The 26,434-nt window shown below is 33.8% G+C and overlaps 1 protein-coding gene across 4 annotated transcripts; it reads right to left on the bottom strand.

The window, feature by feature from the left end:
* Positions 1–369: 369 nt before the first annotated feature.
* LOC142985155 (amidophosphoribosyltransferase-like) lies at positions 370–25,776 on the bottom strand. Of its 4 annotated transcripts, none has more exons than XM_076133156.1 (14): positions 25,619–25,776; positions 19,295–19,443; positions 10,193–10,301; positions 8,980–9,126; positions 8,324–8,447; positions 7,148–7,278; positions 6,772–6,890; positions 6,235–6,270; positions 5,666–5,755; positions 5,099–5,257; positions 4,553–4,680; positions 3,878–4,099; positions 3,371–3,491; positions 370–2,577 (listed from the first exon to the last, which is right to left on the bottom strand). In XM_076133156.1, exons 2-14 carry the CDS (start codon positions 19,434–19,436, stop codon positions 2,426–2,428), a joined length of 1,680 nt encoding a protein of 559 aa, XP_075989271.1. In that variant the 5' UTR covers positions 19,437–19,443; positions 25,619–25,776; the 3' UTR covers positions 370–2,425. The 4 variants fall into 4 exon arrangements, with proteins under 4 accessions (XP_075989271.1, XP_075989288.1, XP_075989278.1 ...); XM_076133173.1 differs by lacking the exon at positions 25,619–25,776 and adding an exon at positions 20,653–20,802; XM_076133163.1 differs by lacking the exon at positions 25,619–25,776 and adding an exon at positions 19,743–19,897.
* Between the last annotated feature and the right edge of the window lie 658 nt (positions 25,777–26,434).

Genomic DNA, 26,434 nt, shown 5'->3' on the forward strand with positions numbered 1-26,434 from the left:
AAAATTTTAGTTTTAGAATGCACCGGTAAGTGTATCAATGCCACAGGTTCGCGGGGTACTGGCGGGATAGATCAAAAAACATCAAACAGTGCGGCAACGCGTACGTTGTTTTTTTTTTCTTTTTTTCACTGTCCAAGATTATCCATTTTCATAATGGTGAATATTTACAATGATATTTTATATTATTTACAGCAACAATAAAATAAATTAATAAAAAAATATTTAGAAAAACTAAATATGGGAAGCGCACTTTTTAAATTTTACTTTCATTGATTCGAGTATTATATGGCTTGTGAGCCCGGTGAACGAACTTTACTTGAGATGATTTAAGGGCTGTAAAAGTAGGGAATGTTAGAACAAAACAATTAATGAAATATTCAAAAACATTTTATTAAAAAATAGTATCTACTTATATATAGAATATCACTAGTCGTAGAATTATCTTATTTCGTACACTATCGTCGTAGCCAGCACGACAATAACTAACATAATAACAAGTAAAAACTTTCTAAAATTCGAGGTACGATATTCGGATCAAATGCAAATAGAGACTTCTTACTTTTGAGATAAATATTCATTATCTATTTCACTTAACTATAAATGATTTTAGGGGTACAATGCACAAGTTACTCAATCGAAAATATATTGTTTTTTTGTAACCATGTGTATTTTTAGCCCGAGGAATGCTTGATTGTGACATTAATGTCTAATTAAACCTAATTTTACAATATTTTCTGAGCTCTAATATTTTTTTATTTACCAATCCATAAAAAACAATTTATTATGTAAACCAAAAACTTACAAATCTAACAATCTAAGGCACTTTTCGCTGTTAAAAATACAGTGAAATTTTATATATTTTTGGACCACTTCCTAAATAAAATAAAGATATATTTAAAAATAAGTAGAAATGTAAATAATATGTATTTATAATTACGCTATTAGTTTACAATTACATACCGTAAGGTGCAATATAAAGTCGATTTTTGTTTTCTTACGACTTATTTATGAGGCAAGGCAAAGATACTAGGTATCAGGGTGCATTTCCATGGAATAGAGCTTAGCATAGCGGATTGTATCTGTGTCCCATATCCAGTTGCGCTCACCGAGCACTGTGATTGGTCAATGAGAGGTCCGCGTTCCCGTTTAAGTTGAAACGCATCCTTAGGTTGACGTTTATTTATTCTAAATCCTTATCTTATCTTATCCTCTTTAAGTCTATTTAAAATGCTTTAGTACAGATCATTTAATTACTATTAAAATTCTATTCGAGTTTTAAGCAGTGCTTGTGATAAATTATTTTATTGTCATATTCATAGAGAGTTTCATATTATAATATAGTGTTTTCTATATTTGTCTTGTCTCATAAATAAGCAATTCTTATAATTTATATTTAAGTATAATCTGCAACTTAATTTAGTTACAATGGATATCGTTTTAATTTTTGCATAGATATAAATATGGAATGTTTTAACTATAAGCGAATACGCCGCGATTCGAATCGCGCGAAGTTGTTCGTGCGTTACAGAGATACTAGGCGCCTATACATCGAAGCCACAAGCTTCTACCGTGTTCAAAGTACGCGCTATACTCACGTCCCTTGTGGACAGAACGTGCCCGCAAAATACGCGCGAAAGAATAGCGGCGAATTCGCCTCTTCTGGACAAAATCTAGTCAGTTTCATAGCTAAAGAATAAGTGTTTGATAACCTAATTGATAGATAAAGTGATGACCTATCTGCCACCTGATACACTAGCTATTACTTATCCGTAAGTGTTGAAACCAAATATAATATTCTAGTTGGAATGTAGTGCATCCTACTTAACTTAGTTCTGTCATGAATAATTATTTATTCGAGATAAATTGCAAAGTATACATTATATCCTTATGGAGATTCCTATGTCTAAATATTGTCGATTCTTGGCAGATATTTCTTAGCTGCATATGTTCTGGTACAGAAAACTGTCTATTATGATATTTTTGAACTTAGTCTCATCTAAAAACATCGAATATTGACAACAGATGGAGTTAGTTGTTAGACTGTGCGTGTGTAATTTTTATTATTTCTAGTCATACGCTACAAATACGTGCACGTAAAGACGCGTACGTATACGTAGTACAAAGATCAGAATAAAAATATTAAAAAAATATATTTAAATTAGTTTTCGACCAATAGAAATCTATACCAGAACTCATAAACCAATAAAACGCACATCACAACACGATTTTTCTAATAGCCTGGGTTTCGCATCTTATTTCATTGTGTCAAAATTCACAAAGCAAAAATATCAAACTAAAAACACGTTAACGATTTCTCTACGGTGCCAAATTATTAGAAAAAATCGTCTTACAAAACACATCCTAAGTCATACATATGCAAAAACTAAACGCTCATCACATCACTACACTTCACTTGTTCACTTGTTCACCAGTCATCATCGGGCACTCCGCCGGGGTACTCTCCCGTGAGGCAGGCGGTACAGTGGCCGCCGAGTCCGTCGCTCGGGGTGGACTTCATGTTGTAGTGCACTGCGCTTACTAGGCCTTCTACGCTTAGGTATTCCAGACTGTCAGCACCTGAGAAATGATTTTTGATTAAATAATTTATAGAAATTGCTTTGGGATAAAGAGGGAAGCCTATGCCCACCAGTAGGACACTCGATATAGTAATATCACTTCGTTCTTCCATATTGTTAGGTCGTAAAATTTTTAGAATTAAAATGTGTGTGATAGCCGAGTGGTTTAAGTTGACACCTTCCACGCTAGTGGTCGCAGGTTCGAATCCCAGGCAACACACCAATGACTTTTCGAAGTTATGTGTGTATTAGAAATAATTATCACATGCTCCAACGGTGAAGGAAAACATCGTGAGGAAACCTTGCATGCCTAAAAAATTGTTTAATACAATTATTGAGGGCATGCAAAGTCCCCAACCCGCACTTGGCCAGCGTGGTGAACTCAAGGCCTAACCCCTCCCTCATTACGGGAGGAGACCCTTGCCCAGCAGTGGGACAGTAATGGGTTAAATTTATTTATTTATTTAAAATGTTATAAACTATTGAGAGCTTGTTCTTATTAAATAAATTATCACCTGATGAAAACAACTAACAACAATTCAAAGATCCATATTTTTTTAAATCTCTTAAATAGGGTATAAAATTCGACAATTATTGTCAGCTAGAAAATTAAGTACCGGGTGTAACAATCTAATTTTAGTTGACTAAAATAACTAACTGACAAGAAGCAATTTTGTGTCTCTCATAACTCAACCGGACCAAACCAGCTATTTTCGTAATACTCGCTTATTTACATTATTATTTGTAATATGCCGAATGAATTAATGGCATTAATGAAATAATAGTGTACTCACCAACATGTTCGGCGAGCTTGAGTGGGTTGAGTTTGTTGGCGATGAGCTCCTCTCTGGTGGGGATGTTGATGCCCATGTAGCACGGGTACTTGAGCGGCGGAGACGCTATCCTTATGTGTACCTGCACACAAACAATAGTATTAAGTTGAAGGGTTTTAGAAACAGTAATGGTAAATTTTGTGTTGTGTGGAATCAAGTAATGTGGTAATAAAAAAAACTACTTGGGACAATGAGAAAAAAATAATTTAAAGAATTCACTGAGATTAAAGTTTCATCAATAATTGATTTGTTTTGACCCATCATATAACCAAAGCTAGATCATCTACTTACTAGATTTTTTAAAACTTTTTACTCCCATATTAACCCTTTTAAAACCAGCGATTTTAAAGGTTTGTAATAGAAGTTGTTCTTTTACTAGATCTAAGCATACGATTTGGCACTCAAAACTATTCAATTTCAACGCCAATTAATTCTCAGAATTAAAAGAAAAATTAAACACATTCTCACCTCAGCAGCTCCCGCATCTCTAAGCAGTTTAATAATAGGTCCGATAGTGTTCCCCCTCACTATGGAGTCATCGATGAGCACGATCCTCTTGCCGCGCACGTTCTCGGACAGCGCGCCGAACTTCTTGGCCACGCCCAGCTGCCGCAGCCGCGTGGACGGCTGGATGAACGTGCGACCCACGTATCTGTTCTTGCATAGGACTTCCATGAATGGAATGCCGGACTGTAAGAGATTAATATTGTGTTAGGAACCGTAGTAAATGGTAAATTTCAGTGCTTAGTAAGTAAAGAAGGTGTAAAGATTGGCAATGATAGATTGCTTGCGTGTGTACCGTTTGCTCTTTGCTCGTAATTTCAAACGTAAAATAAAGATAAAGAGATAAAGTAATGTATTTCTGTTCAAGTTTACAATGTTTTTAAAACAATGATAGCCACACGAGGCATTGGCTGTATCGTAAAATAAAATCCTAAGGTTTTTTTTCAGATAAGTTAGGATAAAATATTTACAATTATTTTTAAGTAGTTATAAAGCTCTGCAATTCATCTCGATATAACGTAGTTTGTCGTATGATGAGTGTTTCACAATAACTGTGTGTATTTTACCATTTAACAATTTTACTTACGAACCTCTAAAGTTACTATTTAAAATATAGAGACTAAAAGTATGTGTTCGTACCTGTCGCGCGTACCCGTGCGCGGCGGCAGTGCCGGACTCGGGCACGGACGACACGATGTCGGCGTCCACGGCCGACTCGCGCGCCAGCATGCGACCGCACTGCATGCGGGCCGAGTATACCATCTGACCTGTAAGCACCGCATTACGTATGAATACAACTCTCCGACAAACGTTATTTTACAGAATTATAACAACTCTTAGGTAATTTAGTATGACGTGCTGAAATATTGATTAAAGAGTTGAAAAGATTAAAAAAACATGCGGACTGCTTTAGCACACTACCTAGTAACAATCTGCTCTAATAACGAGACAGTGGTAAGGCCTTAAGTCCAAAAAAAAAAGCAGATAGGAAATATTCAATATATTATTGTTTAAAGAACTTACAGAAGATCTTGTCGAAAGTTTTTTTTGTTAGGACAAGTTATAATTATTTTTAACATACATAACTTTGAAAATACATTGTGTTACCTTGATTTCTAACTAATCACTGGCGTGGAAAGTCCTCAGATCAAAATAGGAGCATAGCTAATACTTTGATTCCTTTACCTTCAAATATACTGTCAGCCCTGGCGAAGTACACGTACTCGAATATGCAGAAAGCTTGTTGTTTGTCGGCGGGTCGCTCCACCACGTCCACGGTGCGGATGCCGTGGCGCGACATCTCCACGATCTCACCAGGGAGCACCTCGCGCACGTAGCGAGCACCTGCACACGACACACGTGATTGTTACATTTTTTATCTGCTTGTATATAAAGTAGTAGATTTAGCTTCATTTGAATGTTGTAAATAATAATAAAAAAATGTTAAAGTATTATGTTTAAAGCTTGTGCTTTTGCATATGTGGTATGGTTATCCAAAGTGCGTGGCCTATTTTACCAGGTGGTTGGTGTAGAAATAAGTCTTGAAAAGGTTTGGATATTTGAAATTGTAATCTGTCGAACGTTTCTGTATGTGATCAAAATATGATGTTTGCTTTGTACACACACACACACACAGTATTACTTGACCGAGCCCTGAGTGTCACTCCACGTAATAGCTAGATAGAGTAAATATCTTTACGATGGGCGCCTTTAAGTTATGAAATTATTTAAATTTTATAGTTTAATACTTACCAATAGAGAGGAATCCACAAGACTCGGAAGACACCACCCATCCCTCAGGCCTGTCGTCCACACCGTTCTTCGCGCAACCGTTCATTAAGACTGTAACATAAAATTTTCTTTTAAATACCAATACGTGATCAATGTTATAGTATTAAACGAAGAGAAGAAGAAAATATGAATGATGACCTCTTATTAGTATGATAATGCACCACGGAATATGTGTTGAGTTAGTTAAACAAAAATATATGAGTAGGTACCCACATTTACGATTAACTTTTTGGCTATAATTTTTTCTATGAAATTTGTTATTTTATTTATCATATTATGACATGCAAAAGTTCCAATACAGAACTTTAAAATCTGAGTTCAAATAACTTTGTATTTTACCTAAAATAAAAGCTAACTAAATAATGGGACTTGAACCCAAACATAGGCATGCACTATCATGATTATCCAGTTAAGTTACTTAGACATATATTAAGACATAAGTTATCCATTTCAGTTATTTAACTTCTTTATTAAATGGCGTTTATGTAAAAGAGATGATATAGTTAAAATGACAGTGAGTCATGCATTACCCGTGCCATGCTGCGATGACGACTGTTTGTAGACATCTGAAATATTTAGTTAAACACATTTATAATGACACATAGTATGGCGGACATTACACATAACACAACATGTTATATAACAATAAAGTGTTATATAACAATGTATTATGACATGTAATCATCCATAACATGTAGATGTAATCACACACACAATATATTCTTTGGATAGCCCAATGTGACGTCTTACACCATTAAATTGTATACATGCAGATTACATTTATTTTTAAGTTAACATTATAAGACAATAAATACTCACATTGATTAAAATCCCATAAAAATGCGGCATAAAACAAAAATCATTGATAAAATTTCATGCAATTTACAAATTATACGTAGATGCACCATGTTATTATACCATATTTTATCATATACTTCAAGTACACAACATTTCATATTGCGTACGCCACGTGCACGTATGTACACGCACAGCAGTGACGTATACTGTCGCAGTACAGATTATTATTGGTGCCCTATAAATGGTTATATAACTAGATTGGTACTTACATGATGAGCCCATAGGTAGAATCTTGCCGAGACATAGCGGTCTGTTGCCGTAGGGATCGCGAACTGCGTAGATTTTGTCCTTCAGCATGATCACCAGTGAGTAACTTAGGGGAGCCAGTCTAAACACGAAAAATAAAATATTTATTTACATGCTGGATTATTGAATGATGACTGAATTTTATACTAAAACTTTTTTATAAAAATATGTCTGTCAGAATGGCTGTCATTTCTGTTGTACTCGAGAAACTTGCAAACGATGTGTATTTAATAGCTATGCCATTTATTGATGTCTATTATGACCTAGCAAACAGTTTTCTATATCTTCTAGGCAGTTTTGGAGTCTATGGTATTTTTAAATAGTGATATTAATTCTTACCTCATAAGGTGGTTGATACGTGCCGGCCAGTCGGGTCCATTGGTCTCTCCCTCTGGGGGGTTGAGACACAGCGCTTGTGTAATCAGTTCGGAATCTGAGTGTGTGGACAGACCCACTCCGCGACCCAATACCTGGGGACCACCAAAGAAGGTTAAAATATGTATGTGAGGTACAGTTTGTGTAAAGTTTTATAATTCCACATTTTTGTGAAGAATGCTATGCTTAATGCTTTTTAGGACTAGTAGCGCGAGTTGTTAGACATAGACAGCTTTTCGGTTTAAAGACATTTATTTCTCAAAAAGAACAAGTAGTTCGCTTACATTGAGAACTGTACATAATTAAATAAGCATGCATTAACAATCTGTGAGCAAATAAATTTTCTATATAGAGTAACACAAAGAAAAGAATATACAATTTCATCCTAATAAAACATTTTTTTGTTAACAATTTTGTTGTACGAACAGTTTTAGTCGGGTTCGAAAAATACTTAGGTTTTTACTACTCAATACTTCTTCCGGTAGGCTATTGTACAGTTTGGCTCCTGCATATAAAATGCTATTCTTGCCATAGTTTGTTCTAGGGTGGATTAGTTCTAACTTGTTGTGTCTTCTACTGTTGTATGTTTGGACTTTTTCGACAAAGTGTGTTTGTGTATGTGTATTTTGTGTTATTATTTTTCTTACTAACATGCATGTTTTATAAACGTATATTTGATTTATGTTGAGTATGTGTGTGTCTTTGTATATTTTTGTGGTGGGTGCAAGGTAATCAAAATTGTATAGTGTTTTTATAATTTTATTTTGCAAGATTTGTATTTCCTGGATATTAGATTTGGCCGCGGTTCCCCATACCCATACTTTTAGGTAGCAAACTAAAAATGTGTTCGGACAGATCTAATTAAACAATTAACATTCATTGTCATATACTCAATTAAGTGCCGAGGGTAGGAAATCGTAATATTTTCTTTATTTCGTACTGACAATCAGCTAACTTATATAATCACATTGATAGCTTCTTTTTTTTCAAATAGAATTGTTTTTTTTTATTTAAAGTATAGTATTTGAATAATTAATATACTAGATATCTTAGGAGTAAGGAAGTTATTTGGCGAGTTTTGAGCCAGAGAATATCCTAACATAAGCTAATATGTATATGCCAGTTGTATACTGTGCTCACCATCTTCCTAAGACTGCTGCAGTTGACAAGTTCTCCGTTATGCGCCACGGCGAGTGCTCCGTGCGCCGTGTGCACCACGAACGGCTGGCAGTTAACCTCCTCGGACGCTGCTGACGTCGAGTACCTGGGTTTATCATTAAAACAATCATTAATAATATCAATATAATAACCTGTAATACAAAAGAAAATGATACCATGTGTTGCTATATTAGAAAATAGGTACAAGGGGAAACAAAGCTTTATACTGCTTCACTTCAGAATTATAATTCGATTACACTATCCAAGTACAGATTTAGCTGAACTATTAAACAACTCAGAATAAGTGCTCTTGCAAGAATGGCGATGATTATTTTGAGTACTCACATAACTTTCAAAGTTTAGAGTGGTCGGTATACTCGGTTGCTTGCATATGAGACAAATATGTTTATACTACTGATTTATCTCTGAGACGCTCATAACCGAGCAGCGCTAACCGGTCGGTAAACGATCTATGGGGTCAGATACCCTTGGCGCAGTCATTCAATAGATGGGTGACCAGATACTGGTATTTGAACTGAGCGTTTTCGTGCTTCGGAGGGCACGTTAACACACTTTGACAAGTTAATATAAAACAATAAAATAGAGCAAAAAATGTTAAGTGAAAGTATAATAATTACCTAGTGTGTCCAATGCCGAGGTTTCCTTTGAGTTTCTTCATGGCTTCGTCGTTGAATATATTGTTGATGAGTCCCATGCCCTTGTGTGAGTTGAACGAGCGCGCGTTCTTGCCCTCTGACGTCACTATACCCGCTGACTCTTGCCCTCTGAACAAATGGAAAAACTTCACTTTGTATTTTTGGCAAATAATTACAAGTGCAGTGTTAAAATTGCCCGTTAACGATAATACTGTTTTATTCTTTTGCTTTAAACACTACAACATATTATAAGGGCCTACAAAAACGAGGAACAGTCCCAGACATACATTAGTTCGCCGTATTACGATGAACGAAAACTCTCTTAACACAGTGTTGATTATTCAAACAAGGTTTATTTTTTATGTCAGCCGATTTCCACGGTCGACGCAAATCGTTTGAAACGTCGAGTAAACAAATGAGGTATCCTTTAATTTTCAATAAAATAAAGGTCAAACGTTCCACATTTTATTAATATTACTAGTGATGCAAGGACTTATTCGCGTACAAGTCTTTTGTCTGCCTAAGCAATATTATTCGAGGCTGATGTTTCATTTACATAGAATATCAAGCATTGTTCCCATAGAGGCATAAGTCGGTCTAGGAACCCAGTAAATCCCCGAGTTCTTCTAACTAATGTTATACAGGATGTGTGGCAATAATTCCTAGATTAATAAAACCAAATAATCTCATACATGAGTTTGTTGTAAGCTATGCAGTGTTGGATTGGTTCCCAGAATTTCAAAGAACATCCTGTTTGTGTTAACTACCTTGAATTAGGTACAGTTTTGGTAACTAGCAAATGGAACTGTTTTCAACCGTCATAAAGATTGAGCTGTCTTTCTCACAACAATGTGTAATATATCAGTTCATATATTAAAAGTAACCATAAAATAAATATAAAGATGATACGTGCTAACATACATACACGTGCACGTATACGCCGTGCGTACGTGTTAACTACTAAATTATGTGAAACTAACAATTAACCTACAGTAGCGCGATTCTGTACATCTATCGAGTATCGAGCCGAGCTATCAAAAAAATATGTTTGACAATCGGTTCAGCGCCTCTAGCGGACGTCGTAGAAACAATTTTTGCAGTACATTTTAAATGTCAAACTCTCGATATTCGATAGTAACGACTGTACAGAACCGCGTTTTAGTAAATAGAAGTTAAATAAAATAGTTTGCCTTACCTGTGCTGTAGCGCGACTAATCCTAGACATATGACCTGCGGGATGTCCACTTGTGTAGGCCATTCTCCCGTGCTGATGGCGCCGAACACACCGCACTCGTGTGTCAGACCTGTAACAAAATATTTCTAGTTACTTTCGGTTCAATACTCCGAAGGTGTTGTTAGGCTTCTTACTCTAAGCCCCAGTTTTACCACATCTCAATAATTATCGAATAACTTATCAGAAGTAAATTTCATGGCATTTCTTTTTCATACATTTGCTGTCACTTTATGTATCGGATTGGTTATCTGTCATTTAACTATAAGCTGTGAAACGAGAGCTGAGTTTTTGTAAAGCCTTGTAGGGAATCTTGGCGCGGCAATAAAACAAACGTTAACATAGATGTATCAGGAAAACATAAATGGCGCAAATTGTATATTATGTAAAAAATTTAAACTTTAACTAATGCGTCAATCATATTTTTACTTAGATATCGAATACGCAACGCGGAAATTGAAAAACTAAACGTTCGTTTATGCAAATATACAAAGGTTAATTCTCTCAAATCATCGAGTTGCAATGCCATATACTTATTTTTTCCTTAACTTATTCATTATTGCTACGTCTTCGCTAAAAAACTTACAACGCAGATTATCAATTAACGTAATAATATAGAATTAAAAACTCCGGGTCACCCGCTATCTAATACATTCAAGTTCATTCGGACAACGCGTCTTGTTTTACTGCGCGGTAGGTACGTGCGTATCAAGATAAGTTATATCAGAGTACAGCTGGTTACTTGTAACGTACTTGTGAATACTTTTGAGAATAATAGCAAAAGATTTTTTCTCTTGAGTAAAAATTGGTAAAAGCCTATATTTAAAAGACTAAACCTCTTATTTATAAACACACTATAAACCTATTTTAGTTAAAAAGCTACTGTAATATGTTTTCTCTTTTTCATTTCGCTAAGGAGTGAAAGAAACAAAACACTTTATAGGTAAGCTTTTCATAACTTTATATATTTTTATGAATAACAGGGTTAGAGTCTGCCTTTTTTCCCTTAGTAGATAATTTACTTATGAAATTTATTTTAGCAAATCGGCTAAATGTCTCAGATCTCAACTAAATAGGAGCCTCGTCTTGAGCGAGTCGCAAGAATCCTGACATACCTTTTCTTTGGTCCCAAAATTAAACCCAAGCCCAGGGGTTATGTTTAAGCCACAGAAAAGTATTTTGGAGTGGTTTTTTTAAGAAATATTTGGGTACTTTTAACTAACCAATTAAGGGAGCCAGGAGACAAATGGAGCTCTACTTTCAAAGAACAGTTTGAAATCTTTAAAAAAGTGACGTTTTTACGACAAGCACATGTGGTTTTCTCGTTAGCATAGAATCTTAGCGTACTATGGCCACTATGATAACACAGCGTGAGGTCGAATTTATCCGGGAAGGAACTTATCAATAATTTAGTTGATTACGTGTTTGACTTCCGTGATAATAGTTTTCCATTTGACCTGAACATTGAATGATTTGGGGGTCAAGAGATACGTAATTGTATCGATGTTTCAGGAAGATGTGCCCGGTTGAATCTGGTTATTGGTTGAGTTATTAATATAATAAAGTTTGATTGTTTTTATTAGGTATGTGTCTATCAATTTAAATTATATTTTAATTAAACATTAATTCAACGCGTGCTCTGATATGTAGGTGTATATTCTGTACCTACTGAAAATAATATAAGAAGATCACCAGCATTATCTGTATTCAACTTACACTCAGCATTCGTAAGGGCATACAGTACAGATTCAAAAGAGATAGCTTCGATAACTGATAGAAACTATACCGATTTTCAAAGAAGTTTTCATTAAACAATAAAATAAGTTTAATTAGAAAGCATTTATCAAGGTTTGGGATTGATACATTACTATAATACCTATCTATGGTAGACAGTTTCTGTTTATAAAGACAAAAAGTATTAACTTTAAATAACTACATTTCTTTCTCAATAACTTCAAAACAATTTTATCACCAACTTTACTATCACCGCTACATTCACATCAAAAGTTATTTCAACTCGTCAAAGGTCGGCAGGTAATCACTGCATCTTGAGGTCAACTATCACTACTTCTTATATAAATAAAACGTGCATGTTATATAACAGTATAATCTATATAATATATAGTAAACACGTGAATATTGACAGATTATCATTAGTTTTATAAGAACTCGTGGATCAACACTATCGTGATGGAATTAACCTCTTTGTTTCATCATTATTGTAAAACAATACATAACATTTACTTCATATGTATGAAAATCATGTAAGTATTATTGAATGTTGTCAAAAATTATTTTAGTAATTGAAGGAATAATTACGAACTACGGCGTATCCGTTATTTTCCAAGGTTTGAAGACATATCAAAACGTTCAACTTAGAAATGTGTGTAATAACTGAAAACTTGGGCTTTTTCCAAATAGGTATCATGTTTTGCGATTTCAAATATATTTGTTCGAGCTCTCCAGCATTTAATTCAATACTTAGTATTCGCAGAGAACGCACATGCACACAAAAGTAAAGTAAACTGGATAGGTCTATAAATTATCTAATAATTGATTACGCAAATGTACGAAAATCGTGATCTAGCGTAAAATTGACAACCCCTAATCTATTTTCAAACCAAATATATACCACCTAAACAATAACAAATCATACAAAGTTGCGTAATAACTATAACACAACAACAAATAATTGTGCAACACCGAGTAATTATTGACAGCCATTATATCGCTATTAAACATACCAAATTCATTAGTAACAGCTCAGGTATTTCCTAGCTATGCATGACTATGACAGTGCAATAGAATAGTACCAGTGACCTACTTCTTTACAATTTGTATGTTTTTCTTGCTATATTATTATTTAAACAATAGCTATTGCTCTCAACTTTGTTTGCGTGGAAAGACTTCCCGGAGTGAAAAGTATCCTATGTGTCCTAATAAGGCCTATTGACTATTTGCGAGTACATTAATTAACGTAACTACTTCTTCATACATTGGCGGCCAATCGAAGCTGAGAAGCGGGAAATTTAGAAAATAGCCACTATTCGGTTTACAAACCCTACTGGGTTTTTAGCGACTCGTCCGTATGAATAAGCTTCTCGGTTTAATAAGTATCCCATGTTGTTAATCCAGGTTTTGAACTAGCCAAATATCAACAAAATCAATTCAGTATTATTTGTGTCATATAGTATTCAAAATCCGCGCTTACTTCACAAACTTTCGCATTTGTAATACAAGTAGTGGTACCTATACTTAGTGGCAATCGTACCAAATGACATAATACAAGAACGCTACGTAGTTAAGGTGTATAATATTGTAATGGCTACGAATAAATTAATATTATTGAGTATGGTCACGTCAAACAGATCCCATTATAGGACGCTGATAACTTGCATGGCAACATTGACCTCTGATAGGGAACTAATATCCGTACATAATATTGTAAATAAGGAACTAAAACATTGTAAATATAATGAAAATTAACAACAGCAATATCAAAGTAAGGGTCGGATAATAAATTCTGTAGACGATATTTAGAAATGCTCAAGAGTCAAGTGTACTCAAGAGACATGCCTGGCAGCATGGCATAGTGAGATTATAGCTTAAAATCATTGAAGTTCGTCACAAAAACTTTGTATTAGGTCGGGGAAAAAGTCTTTTCGCATTATAGTATGTATGAACTTGTAATAAAATCTTTACTCTACACAAAAAAACTCGAAATTTTGGGTACCTCGCGAGCTCACTGAAAGAAACCTAATGATTTTATTACAAGTTCATACATACTGTAGTGCGAAAAGACTTTTTCCCGACCTAATTACACAGAAAATTCTACACCAATTACACAGAATTTACCAGAGAATATTCCCGCAATAAAAAACGGATCAACTGTATCGACATCGACCCTGGAAACTCAGGCTCAACGTAAAATCTGCATTATAAGCAGCGACAAAGCTCACAACACATTAAGACTGGCAGAAAACACATTCAGAGATACAAAAATATGTCATTACCTAACACCTAATTGTGATATAAAATACCTCATTAAAGGAGTTAAGACAAAATTGACGGACTATACTGGTAATGACTATTGTATCATTTTTATAGGAGAAGAGGACTTTAAAGTAACAAAAAATTATTTTGATTTAATTGTATTTATTCGCGAAACCTTATTATCTATACAGAATACTAATGTTATGTTATGTTTACCTACTTATAAATTTAGCAACTATCATTTTATGTACAATTGGAGAGTTGAGATGTTTAATAATCTACTATATCTTGACATTAATACACATAATTATGCTATATTATTTGACTCTAACGCTGACTTGAAATGTGATTATACAATGTTTAAGCAAAGTGGTTTGATTAATAATAACGGAATGAAAAATATATTCAAAAACATATGGTACTTCATAAATAATGATACAAATTACAATAATAAAGTATTAGATATTCAGTCTGAGAATAAAGAAAATACTTTTTTTCGCCAATAAATATATGTATATACTACACCAGAACATTGCTGGTTTGATTAACAAAAGCGATTCTTTATCTGTATGCTTGGATGTACTTTCTGATAAAAAACAAACTATTGATGTTTTATGTATCACTGAACATTTTATGATGTCGGGTAGAGAAATACATTTACTTATACCCAACTACACCCTTGCTGCTCATTACAGTCGAGCAAATAGCAATAGAGGAGGCGTCTGTATATTAGTTAGAATCGGACACAAATGGAGAGAACTTCCTGAAGTAGCATCATTGTCATGTAACAGTATTTTTGAATGCTGCGCAATTGAATTGTTAGAATACAATACTATAGTAATATGTCTATATAGGGTACCCAACAGTCAAAATTTAAATAACTTCTTTAAAAAAATGGAGGAATTACTGCTATATGTAAATAAAAAAAAATCTAAAGTAATATTAGCTGGTGATCTTAATATTGACATTTTAAAAAATAATAGTCCAACACAAGAATTAAAATATCTTCTGTCCAGTTTCAATTTAACTTTGGCATTAGAACAACCAACTAGATTGCAAAGCCAAACTTGCATTGATAACTTTGCACATAGTTATAAAAAAGCACATGCGGAAGTCATAGATCTTGCTCTCTCGGATCACACCGCACAAATATTAAAGTGTCCTATAAAGGTACATTGTTTATTAAAATACTGGCGTACAATACGGAGGGATTACTCAAATTGTAATATTTTGAAATTTCGAAGCTGTCTTGAAAAGCTTACATTTTCTGACATATATGAGACGCAAGACCCTGATGATGCATATAACAAGTTTATTGAACTGTTTAAACTATTTTATGATCTCTGTTTTCCTTCTAGACGAATTACTATCACTATACATAATAAACCTAAATGGATTACAAAGGGGATTAAATTATGCAGTCTCAAAAAAAGGGAACTCTTGAAGAACTATAGATTTAACCCATCACCAGATAATAAACTTACATACACTAATTATAATAAATTATTTAAAAAAAATATTAGACTTACAAAATTATCACAAAATAATAATAACATAAGGACTGCCTGCAATAAAAATAAAGAAGCCTGGAAAGTTATTAACAACAATAAATTTAATTATCCTCAGGAATCAATTAGTAAAATAAACATAAATAATGTAGCAATAACAAAACCAGAAGAAATAGCAAAACATTTCAATGATTATTTCATTGACAAAATAACACCAATATCAGATTCAGGTAAAAATGTAGCATCTCAAATATCCAACTCACAAAACTCCATGTTCATGGCTCCAAGCCTGCCTACAGATATATTACATATAATAAAACAGTTAAAAAACACTAGTAGCGTGGGTCAAGATGAAATATCAACAAAGGTCATAAAAGCAGTAGGAGAACTTATCTGTAAACATCTCAGTCATATTATGAATCTTTGCATAACACATGGCAAGTTTCCTGAGAGGTTAAAAATTTCTGTTGTAAAACCTTTACACAAAAAAGAAAATAAAGAGTTAATGCAAAACTATAGACCCATAGCACTAATTTCAATATTTTCAAAAATATTTGAAAAATTCATTTATCAAAATATAAACTCCTATTTAGAGAAATTCAATATATTATGTAATGAACAAAAGGGTTTCAGAAAGAACAAAACAATTAATATGGCAATTCATGATTTTTTGAAAATAATAATGGACAATGTAGACAGGAAACATCCCGTATGTGCAATATTATGTGATATGACGGCTGCATTTGACTATGTTGATCATAATATTTTATTAATCAAACTAGAAGCCTACGGAATTAGGGGAAATATACTGAACTTGCTAAAATCTTACATTTCTAGTCGCAAACAAATAACCACAATAGCTAGAATCGATACGGCAACAAAAGAGGAACGTGTCTACGCCTCTGATGAACGCGTAATTTCTTTCGGTGTGCCTCAGGGGAGTGTCTTGGTTGTTTGTTAGTGTCTTGGTTGGTTGTGCCCTCTGTTGTTTGTTATTTACATCAATGATCTTCCGAAATCAATAAGCCATCCAATAACACTGTTTGCAGATGATAGCACTTTAATAATAGAAGTTAAAGACCCGAATTCTTATGAGAATGATATTAATGATGCATTAAAGTCAATGATAGAGTGGCTAGACAACAACAATTTAAAAATTAATTTGGCAAAAACACAGATCATTCATTTTAGACAAAGACAGACCCTCACGAACAAAATAGTAGTAAAATATCAGGATATTGTAATACATGACACTGAAATGGCTAAGTTTCTTGGTGTAGTCATTGATAGGCAGCTCAATTGGAAGCCGCACCTGGAATACCTAGGTAAAAGGATCAGTAGCGCTTCATATGCTCTTTACAAATTGGCACCTATAGTTAGTCTTGACACCCTCCTTACTGCATATCATGGACTAGTTGCATCTTTACTAAGATTTGGAGTTATCTTCTGGGGGAATTCCACAGACAAGGAAGTCATTTTCAAAGTTCAAAAGAGATGTATTAGAGCCATGTTTGGTCTTCAAGTTACAGACAGTTGTAAAACATATTTCACAAGACACAAAATTTTAACACTGCCGTCCCTGTATATACTGGAGGTCGCTCTATTCGTAAAAACAAATCCTGAGCTGTTTGCTCGGCTGTCTGATACAGTGAAACGGAACAGAAGGGACAATAATAAGTTGCGAATACATGAGGCTAACACAACACTTATGTGGAAAAGTGTATTTTGTATAGCGCCTAAAGTTTACAATAAGATACCAAATAATATAAAAAATCTTAATGTTAATTTATTCAGACATAAACTCAAAGAATTATTGTACACCAAAAGTTATTACAATTTGAATGATTTTCTCAATGACTCCTTTTGACATTTTATAGTATTTATTTTTTTTTGTTTGTTGTTGATATTAAAATTTACTTTATTTTTTGACATAGTAATATTTTATTTGAACTTCATTTTTTTATTATTTAATTCAATTGCTTGATGACATAATATTATAGTTCTTATTTTTGACATCATTCTGAATTTCATTGCAATAATTTTAATAACATTTGCATGCCACTAATGGTCATAACATACCGTGCCTTGTTTTTAATGTACCTAACATCTATTTATTTACTGTGTTATGCAAATAAATATACTTTGACTTTTACTTTGACTTTGACTTTGACTAATATTTGGGTGATATATAAATTCTGTCTATATCTGACACAATATTATGCTGATCCAATTCAAAGTATTTAACATGAGACTTGCAATGGCTGAAATTATCTCTCAGTAGTATAATTAACTAGCTGATCCGCGCAACTTCGCTTGCGTTACGTAAGCGTTAAAAATTTTCCCCGTTTTTGTAACATTTTTCACTGGTACTCTGCTCCTATTGGTAGTAGCGTGATGATATATAGCCTATAACCTTCCTCGATAAATGGACTATCTGACACTGAAATAATTTTTCAAATCGGACCAGTAGTTCCTGAGATTAGCGCGTTCAAACAAACAAACAAACAAACTCTTCAGCTTTATAATATTACTAGCTGACCCGCGCAACTTCGCTTGCGTCACGTAAGAGAGAATGGGTCAAAACTTTCCCCGTTTTTGTAACATTTTTTACTGGTACTCTGCTCCTTTTGGTCGTAGCGTGATGATATATAGCCTATAACCTTCCTCGATAAATGGTCTATCTAACACTGAAAGAATTTTTCAAAACGGATCAGTAGTTCCTGAGATTAGCGCGTTCAAACAAACAAACAAACAAACAAACTCTTCAGCTTTATTATATTAGTATAGATAATAGAGCAGTTAAAATAAGTTCCCTTTTTAAAGATTAGCAGAAACACGACGTCTTCTTTCTTTACTTTCTAAAAAGTACAAGCCCAAAACCAAAGAGGTAGGATAGGTACGGGTGATTACGAAAACGCGGCAAAGAACAAAATCCGCAAGTGCGTGCGATTATTCACGGGCAATTTTTCCATCTTTTTTTAAAGCTACGTTCGTTGTATTTGAATGAAATTGTGTAAAAATCCGACAAGGTTGCATGTACCAGCTATCTAGGTAGTAAAACAAGCAATTGACTCGCCCGACCTTTGTACGTAAACAGCTGATCGTCGCGATTGTAATCACAAGTAAAAAGTTTATCTCTTGTTGCTTGTTACATCATACGTTGACAGGGGTCGTTTTGATTTGGCCATGCTGCTAAGAACATGGGAGAAAGTTTAGTGATTATTTATATTCTTCAAGCCATTTCTTTTAGTATTGCGACTACCGAGTTCTGGAATGTTTTGCGGTACTTTTCTTGATATATTACTTTCAACCTTTTTGACTACGCAGACAACAGTGTATCCAAAAACAAGTCCTGAATTTTGCTTCTGAAAAACGTTTTTGCAGAAATAGACCTTGCAAAATATGCTAAAGACGGACCCAGCGGAAGTCTGTGGCAGATTTTCCCGCCAAGCATCAGCTATAAAGCGACATAACTAGTCCGTTTCGATATAATCGTTTTAATAGGATTTTTGGATTCTCCAGAAACTGAATTTTTTAGCCTTAATCTCCTTCGTCAGCAACTTACCAGTCTGCACAGCTCCTCTGCCCAATCTCTTGTTGATTTTAACTCCTGGCTGTGCACCGTCTTCAACTCCTAGCCTCTCCATGGCGGCCTGTGTGTTGTTCACGTCTGCGTCCACGCAGGCAGGCCCGTCGGGACCGTTCATTGTGTTTCTGGAAAGAGAACACCAATTAAATTAGCACTAATGATATTAAAATATAAGATTTTAAGTAAGTAAGTAGGTTTCCGATACTAAATGTCGTTTAACCATACTAATTTACGTTCAATCCTATTTTAAAATGTTGCGCTATGAAAATTATTTTAATTCACGTAAGTAAATTCACACCGCATATTATAAGCGCCGTAATAAAATTACACGTATTTATTTATAGTATTAAATTAAACTTGTATTTATAAATCACCAACTGTCAATCGATCACTTAAGTCTCACTTGAATAAAAAAAATATTTACCTAAATAACTGTCACTAACAGCTGATACGATTTAAAAAAAAATACGAAAGCTTTTTAATCAAAACAAACACTGAAAGGCAGAGGTCACTAATTATTCTGACCGCACAAAATCACACAGCGACGTTGAGAGTCAAACTAACGTTACGCCTTAAACACTTTAGATTATAAACGTACCGTACATAAACAAGTTTTTAATGCCAATAACATTACAATTGCTCGATAATGAAACAAAACATCACTAATATTCGACTAAATGACAGCTTGTTTTTTTTATAACGAACTCTAGGCAAAGGCGTACCGCGATTCTGCCGTGACGTCAAGGGAATGTTTAATTTTGTATTGGCGTCATTGTTTTTATTGGGGGTAGATAATTTGACCGAGATAATGTTGCCAGGCGTGATATATCTCGTAGTATTTATCATTTATTTGCGCATCTTATTCATTTGTAGGTCAAATTAGGGCTAAACAAACACGTGTTGTGTGATTTTCACGTGACGCTTGTTTAGCTGATGTTTGTTTGCATGTGAAAGTAGAGCACAACATACAAAGTAATAAATATACGATTATGATAATGTCGAAGCGCTGATCAATAGAACGGATAACGCTATTTTTAACCAGGGGTCAGATGCCACCTAGTTAAATACAGATGTTGATGCATGTTTTCTTAAAACGTCCTTGATGATAATAATAAATTCTGAAATATTACTGTCACAATTCCCATTCTAAAAGTCGGATAATTCGACAGGGGCATAGAGACACATAATATCTATTTTTTGTCACACAATCAAGGGATAAGACTACTCAGTACTTATCCGAAGAAGTTTAAGTAAGTCCCTAAGGTCTTGTGCAAATAGTGCGATATTTTTTCTCAAAAATTCTAAAATTTTTATTTAAGCACGTCATGAATTACCTGTTAATTATGCCCTTATTCCACCAGTTTCAAACACAATTCGCGCTGTTACAAGCTAACGCCACAAGAAGTCAACACTTTCGTTCACAAAATTCAGATGAAACTCTAAAGTATTTTTATTTTTTTATAGCTCTTTTATATCGATAATCGGGTTGTTCACAGGTTATCAAACACACTATGTAACAACTACACTGAATTTCAAATAGATACAATGTCTTTATCTATTTCACAGCTTTTTTAACTTTCAAAAAACCTTTAGCCATCCCTGTCACACGTGCGAACTTTTCTTGACCAAGACTACTGACTGATTGATTTCGCAAAAGGAATCTTGCATGACTTCGGACCTATAAAACTGGGGACTTAGTACCCTACTAGTCAGTTCCTCTCGTAACTGACTGCTGAAAAGACGTCATCCAAGTATGAAAAGTTTGCTCGAGAGTAGATTCGCAAACACGTTTTCCTATCCACGTTTCCAAAACAAAAAGCAATCAGAATGACCCAAAAAACATAATGAGATAATGAAACTACCAAATTGAACTAGCCACTTGCGTCTTATTATTGCTTTATCATTAAAAAACATGATGAAAGAGTATCTCGAGTATACCTAATAATAAGATGATTTTTGCACGCGATAGCCCGTAGATATGGTCGTAAACATTTAGCAATTCGCTGGTCGAGTGTCGTCAGTACAATAGCTGGTCTGTTTTGCGACCGCAGGGGGTCAGTTATCGCCTGACTTTAAGTACATTTCCACAAGAGGGCGCAATAAACAAGCACGATAAGATTATTGGAAATTAACACAACATTAATAATTATTGTGACGATGACAGTTGCGCACTATATATAGTTTGCTGGTGTAATAAAAAACAATGTGATATTTGCAATATTTTTGTTAGCAACTGACGATGAACCTAGACTAACGATAATGCCACCATCAAGTTATTTATCGTGTGTGTTTGACGTAGCGGTTAATTATAGGTTTTACATATTATGAAATCTTACACGAGGTCAATTTTCTGCGTATTTTGCTGACCCAAAGCAGAGGCGACAACATACCATTATTGTTATTCAAAGTGGTCAATTGCAGCATCTTGTTTTGAGGAGATTATTAGCTAAGTAGTATTATTAAGACAGTTATTATGCGGCATTATTCTGAAGAGAGTGACACGCAAACACAAACCACTTAACACAACCAAAATGCAATTGATGGAATAGCAGACAGATTATAGGAACTATTTGGTGCACCAAAACAGGATAGAAGGATTACACAAAGTTTCCAGTTACAGACTGTCGCCAAGAAGAATGTTTAGCAAAAATAACCGCAGGGAGAAACCAACGGTTAATTAAAGTTAATTTGACGCAAGTTTAATCATTCTAACCGTACCCAGGTCAACCTAAACTGGAGCAACTTCTCAATACTGTCACTCGAGTTGCAAAACAGCTGTCTGATTATATTACAAATAAATAAGTACATGTAGCAATTTATTTGCACAACGGATCCGACTGATTGAATCTTATGAAACGCTAGATGATTTATTGAGAGAACTATCTCTTTGGAAAATCTACCGAAGGACTAATCATTATTTTCAGAAATTATATTATCTCGAATATAATCAGCAGCGTTTTGTCTATAATGCAGTGGGACCAACATTTTCAGGTGAAAATCGGTTATGGGTTGGACATTGGGACGATTAGGACTATTGGGCATTGGGACTGACCATTTCGAAATTTTGTAACTGAGGCATTTCTCCGTGCTATCAATTTGCGGTTAGCAGGTCCAAGTTTGTATTATAGCCAAATGGCTGTGATATTTCCAAGTAACCAAGCGCAGCTGTGCGCTGACAGGTCTATCTTATTGCGTACTTTCCCATCATGACAGATGACGAATCTATCATAGCTGGGCCAAATACTACGTCAATAAACATTTAGCCCAATCAACTAGCGTGTCATAATAGTAGAAAACTTTTATATAGCATGATATAAGTATACCAAACATTTTCACTACTCATAACGAGCTTCCCATGATTAGCAATATTATCGCCTTCCCTTGATATAGTTTTTTTAAACGTACTTCAAACTCTTATTTCCTAGTCTGTACAGCGACATTTAGGTCGATAAATTTTGATATTGGTTATAAATTGGTGGTAAATGAATATGAGTAATGAAAACTTGACAAAACATCGACAAAATTGGTTAAAACTAGTTCAAAATAAATTGAAACCTGATAAAGTATGTTTTCGTTCACTTCAGAGAACTGTTTGTTAATCAAAAACCACTGTTATCAATTGAACAATAAAATGTTGATTCTATAACGGTTTTTACAAATTGCTTTTTTCAGAAATCGAATTGTAGTTTAGAATTTTCCTCGTCTAGAGTCTTGGCGCTATCGTAAGAAAACAAAAAATCTGATTATCTGAGTGTTTTTTGGCCTACATCCTCGTTTCCTGTATCTAAGAAAATCTTCAAAACCATGCTTCGTTTCAATAAGGCAGGCAACCTCCTTAGAGATCGAAAGCTTGGGGCAGGACAAAAAAAGTATAATAAAGTGTAGCGCCTTTCGCTAATTTACGCGGATCAAAGAGGAAATTGTATCAACCTAATGTCAGTTCCTTATGTGGTTTTTCATAATAACTATTCAGCAAAACAGTTTATTTATTATACTAGCTATATTTTAAGTGCCTACAAAGTGCCTAGATAAATATAATGACAAAGCACTATATTCTTGTTATTTGTTTAACCAAATATAACATACGCACGCGATTTCATTTGACGTAACAAGCGTAGATGGATTGCGTATCATACGCCTAAAGAATTGTGCCGCGGGACCTTGATTAACCATTTGAGATAAGCTTTATCTTAAATTAGAAATATACATATTTCTTGTAATAATTAAGTTTTTACGCTATTTTTATTGAGATATATATCGTGAATTAGCGCCTTGATATTTTATTTATCGCTTTTCTTAGATGATGTAACTGTGACTTCCAAATATAGATGAATGGATGATTGGCGTTATGTAAGTTTCATGCCTCGCGACAGGAGTACCTCAAGGTTCTCCACTAGGACCACTGTTCGTGAGACGCAAAACTTTATTGTATTTTGCACGTGCGAGGAGCATAAAACTAAGCCACTTTATAATTCAACAGATGGATCCAAGTGAGAGTAAACTCTGTTTACAGGAAGGTTATTTAAATCCACGTTATCTTCTTTACTAATGAGAATTTAGAATTATAACCATGAGAAAGCACGAATTACGTCAGAACCAATTTTTTTATGGACGAAAACCATTTTTGGTGAAACGAAAGAGTATACTATTGCAAAAAACTTTTCAGTCATCTTTGTAGTTTTGAAGTAAAAATTAATTGTTCAAGTTCATAGAAACCTAGACTGCCAGTCTCTTGGGGATAAGTTACGCATTGCCTAGGTACTCACTCGATGCAATACATTTACGACTGGAATACTAAGTAAGGATCAAGGAAAATCCTTCCATTAGCAAGTCCACACCATGATAAGGTTGACCTACTTAAAGTTGCTATGCAAGATTGAAATGCTTTCCCAACATTTTTTAAATGCTGATGGATTTACTATTGATTATCTAATTAAAAGCTACACATGACATAACAAAAATGAAAAACTCTTGTAAATATCTCTGAATAAACTGAAATTATTGTTTAAAGAGGATTCTTTTCCATTATTGTACCCTTCCAGTTAATTTAAAACTGAAAGGAAAAACTGCTTCAACTGTATTTGCAGCATTCATCAAATTTATTCAATGAAAAGTTTGTGTTTTATCAGTCACAACTCAAGTACTCTCCTGAGCTAAAGTCAACCAACTTTTGAGGCCAACGGTAACATTCCTATTGCAAATAACAAGATAGATACCTACAAATGTATTATTTTCTTCAATATCTACAATAAATAGACCTATTGATAGCCAGGGCAAGCAATATGTAGGCCAATAACATTACAGTCATTAGCCACTGGCTTAGATTACATTCAACAATAACACTGGCTGTAAAAAAATAAAGTATAAAACTTTTGCAGTGAAGTTATTTTTAACTGGTAACTTTTGCCTTTCAAATTTTATTTTTAAATAATCAAGTTTATTGATAGTATGAATGATGCAATGGTCATTAAGTTTGGCAGCCATTAAGGTGTTGTATACTAGATTACTGATTATCGCAGGTCAAAAGCATAAAAAGGTCATCACTGTTTACTAAATAGTAACTTTAGGAAAGTTACCAAATGTTTTGGGGACTTTACTGTTACTTTCAATTGAAAAGTGAATAAAAGATAAGTTTTAGTAATAGTTACTAAATGGAACTTGAGTTACTTAAGTTTTTAAAAATAAAATAAGTGAAATATTTATTTATGAATGTTAAGTCATAATTTATTTTTTTAAAACTTTTAATGTATTATGTACAAAAATGTTCAGATTTTTGTTATTGATAAGTTATTCAAATAAATAAAAACATTGCAGACAAGGGCCATAAAACGCAGCTGAAAAAGATATAATTTATATTCACAAGACACTGCGAAACGACACAAAGAAAATTAATTTAGTCAAGGTCTCGCAAATTTAAATGTATGCTACATAACAAGTTCAAAATAAGGTCCGAAGTTTATTAAAATAATAAGACCATATGACCTAACCTCCACACAAACAATATTACTTTCCAATCAGACCATACATGCGTTCAAAGAAACATCAAAAGTCACATGTAAGTGTACTAAAAAACAAATAAATTACAATCAAAAATACATCGTAAATTACAACCATGTGGTACAATAAAAATAATGAATTAACACATAACCAAACCAAGTTGCAAAGTACACTGTAAACAAACAAAAACTTACATTTTACGCGAATTTAATTTTGTCGCGTTATTTTATAGACAACAGGTACTAAGATGCACACCTGACCTGAATTTGTTAATGTAAAATAGTTTTTTATTATTGTACTTACATGGATGGATTTCTTGACAGGTAAATATTACAATAGGAGATGCACAGGTTTTTTACTAGCGTATTCACAGCAACGGAGCGGCAACTTTATGTTTCGTGAAGGAAGTAATTGTACGGCCGTCTGTATTCATTCATTTGTTTGAATTAGTTGACGTTAAGTGTGCGACAAGGACAAAAGTTGGAGAGTACGTTCCGATTTTTAGTCACACATCACATTGCATTAACTATTAAGTACGCAGAAAAGTTAGTGAAACTTATTGCGTGCCTATTTTAATGATCCAATGTAATTAAGCTGCTAAAGTTGTTGGTTATTTTAGGTCCTATTAAATATTATATTTAGTTTTAAGTTACTGTTTAAAGAGTTTCTTGCTTTGTTTTACGCATTATTAAGACAAACTAACCTTGCTAGATTTAATCGCATATTTATAAAAATAATATCATCTAATATAAGAAAGTCAGTAAGTATCTAGCAATATCGATCAAGTATGATAGAAGTATCTATAATTTATTTCAAAATTACTATCATTCACAAAACGCGTAATAAATTAAATGAAAAATCATAAAAAACATTTTAATTATCTATTGTTTACATAAATCAGTGTCTGAATGTGTCTCGAAGGAAAGCCTACGTTAAATACTTTGATATTCTCAGTCAAACTTATTACTAGCATTTATATTTGTTCTATTTTAAACAAGCAAGTTGCATATTGAGAAAAAATAAACACATGAGCCAGTTCAACAATGCTATCAGTTTCGGAACAAGCCTTAAAAGACAATCATAAACTAAATGATTTTGATACTTATAGTAATTTACATC

The sequence above is a fragment of the Anticarsia gemmatalis genome, chromosome 2, assembly GCF_050436995.1.
Source record: "Anticarsia gemmatalis isolate Benzon Research Colony breed Stoneville strain chromosome 2, ilAntGemm2 primary, whole genome shotgun sequence".
NCBI classification, from domain to species: Eukaryota; Metazoa; Arthropoda; class Insecta; order Lepidoptera; family Erebidae; genus Anticarsia; species Anticarsia gemmatalis.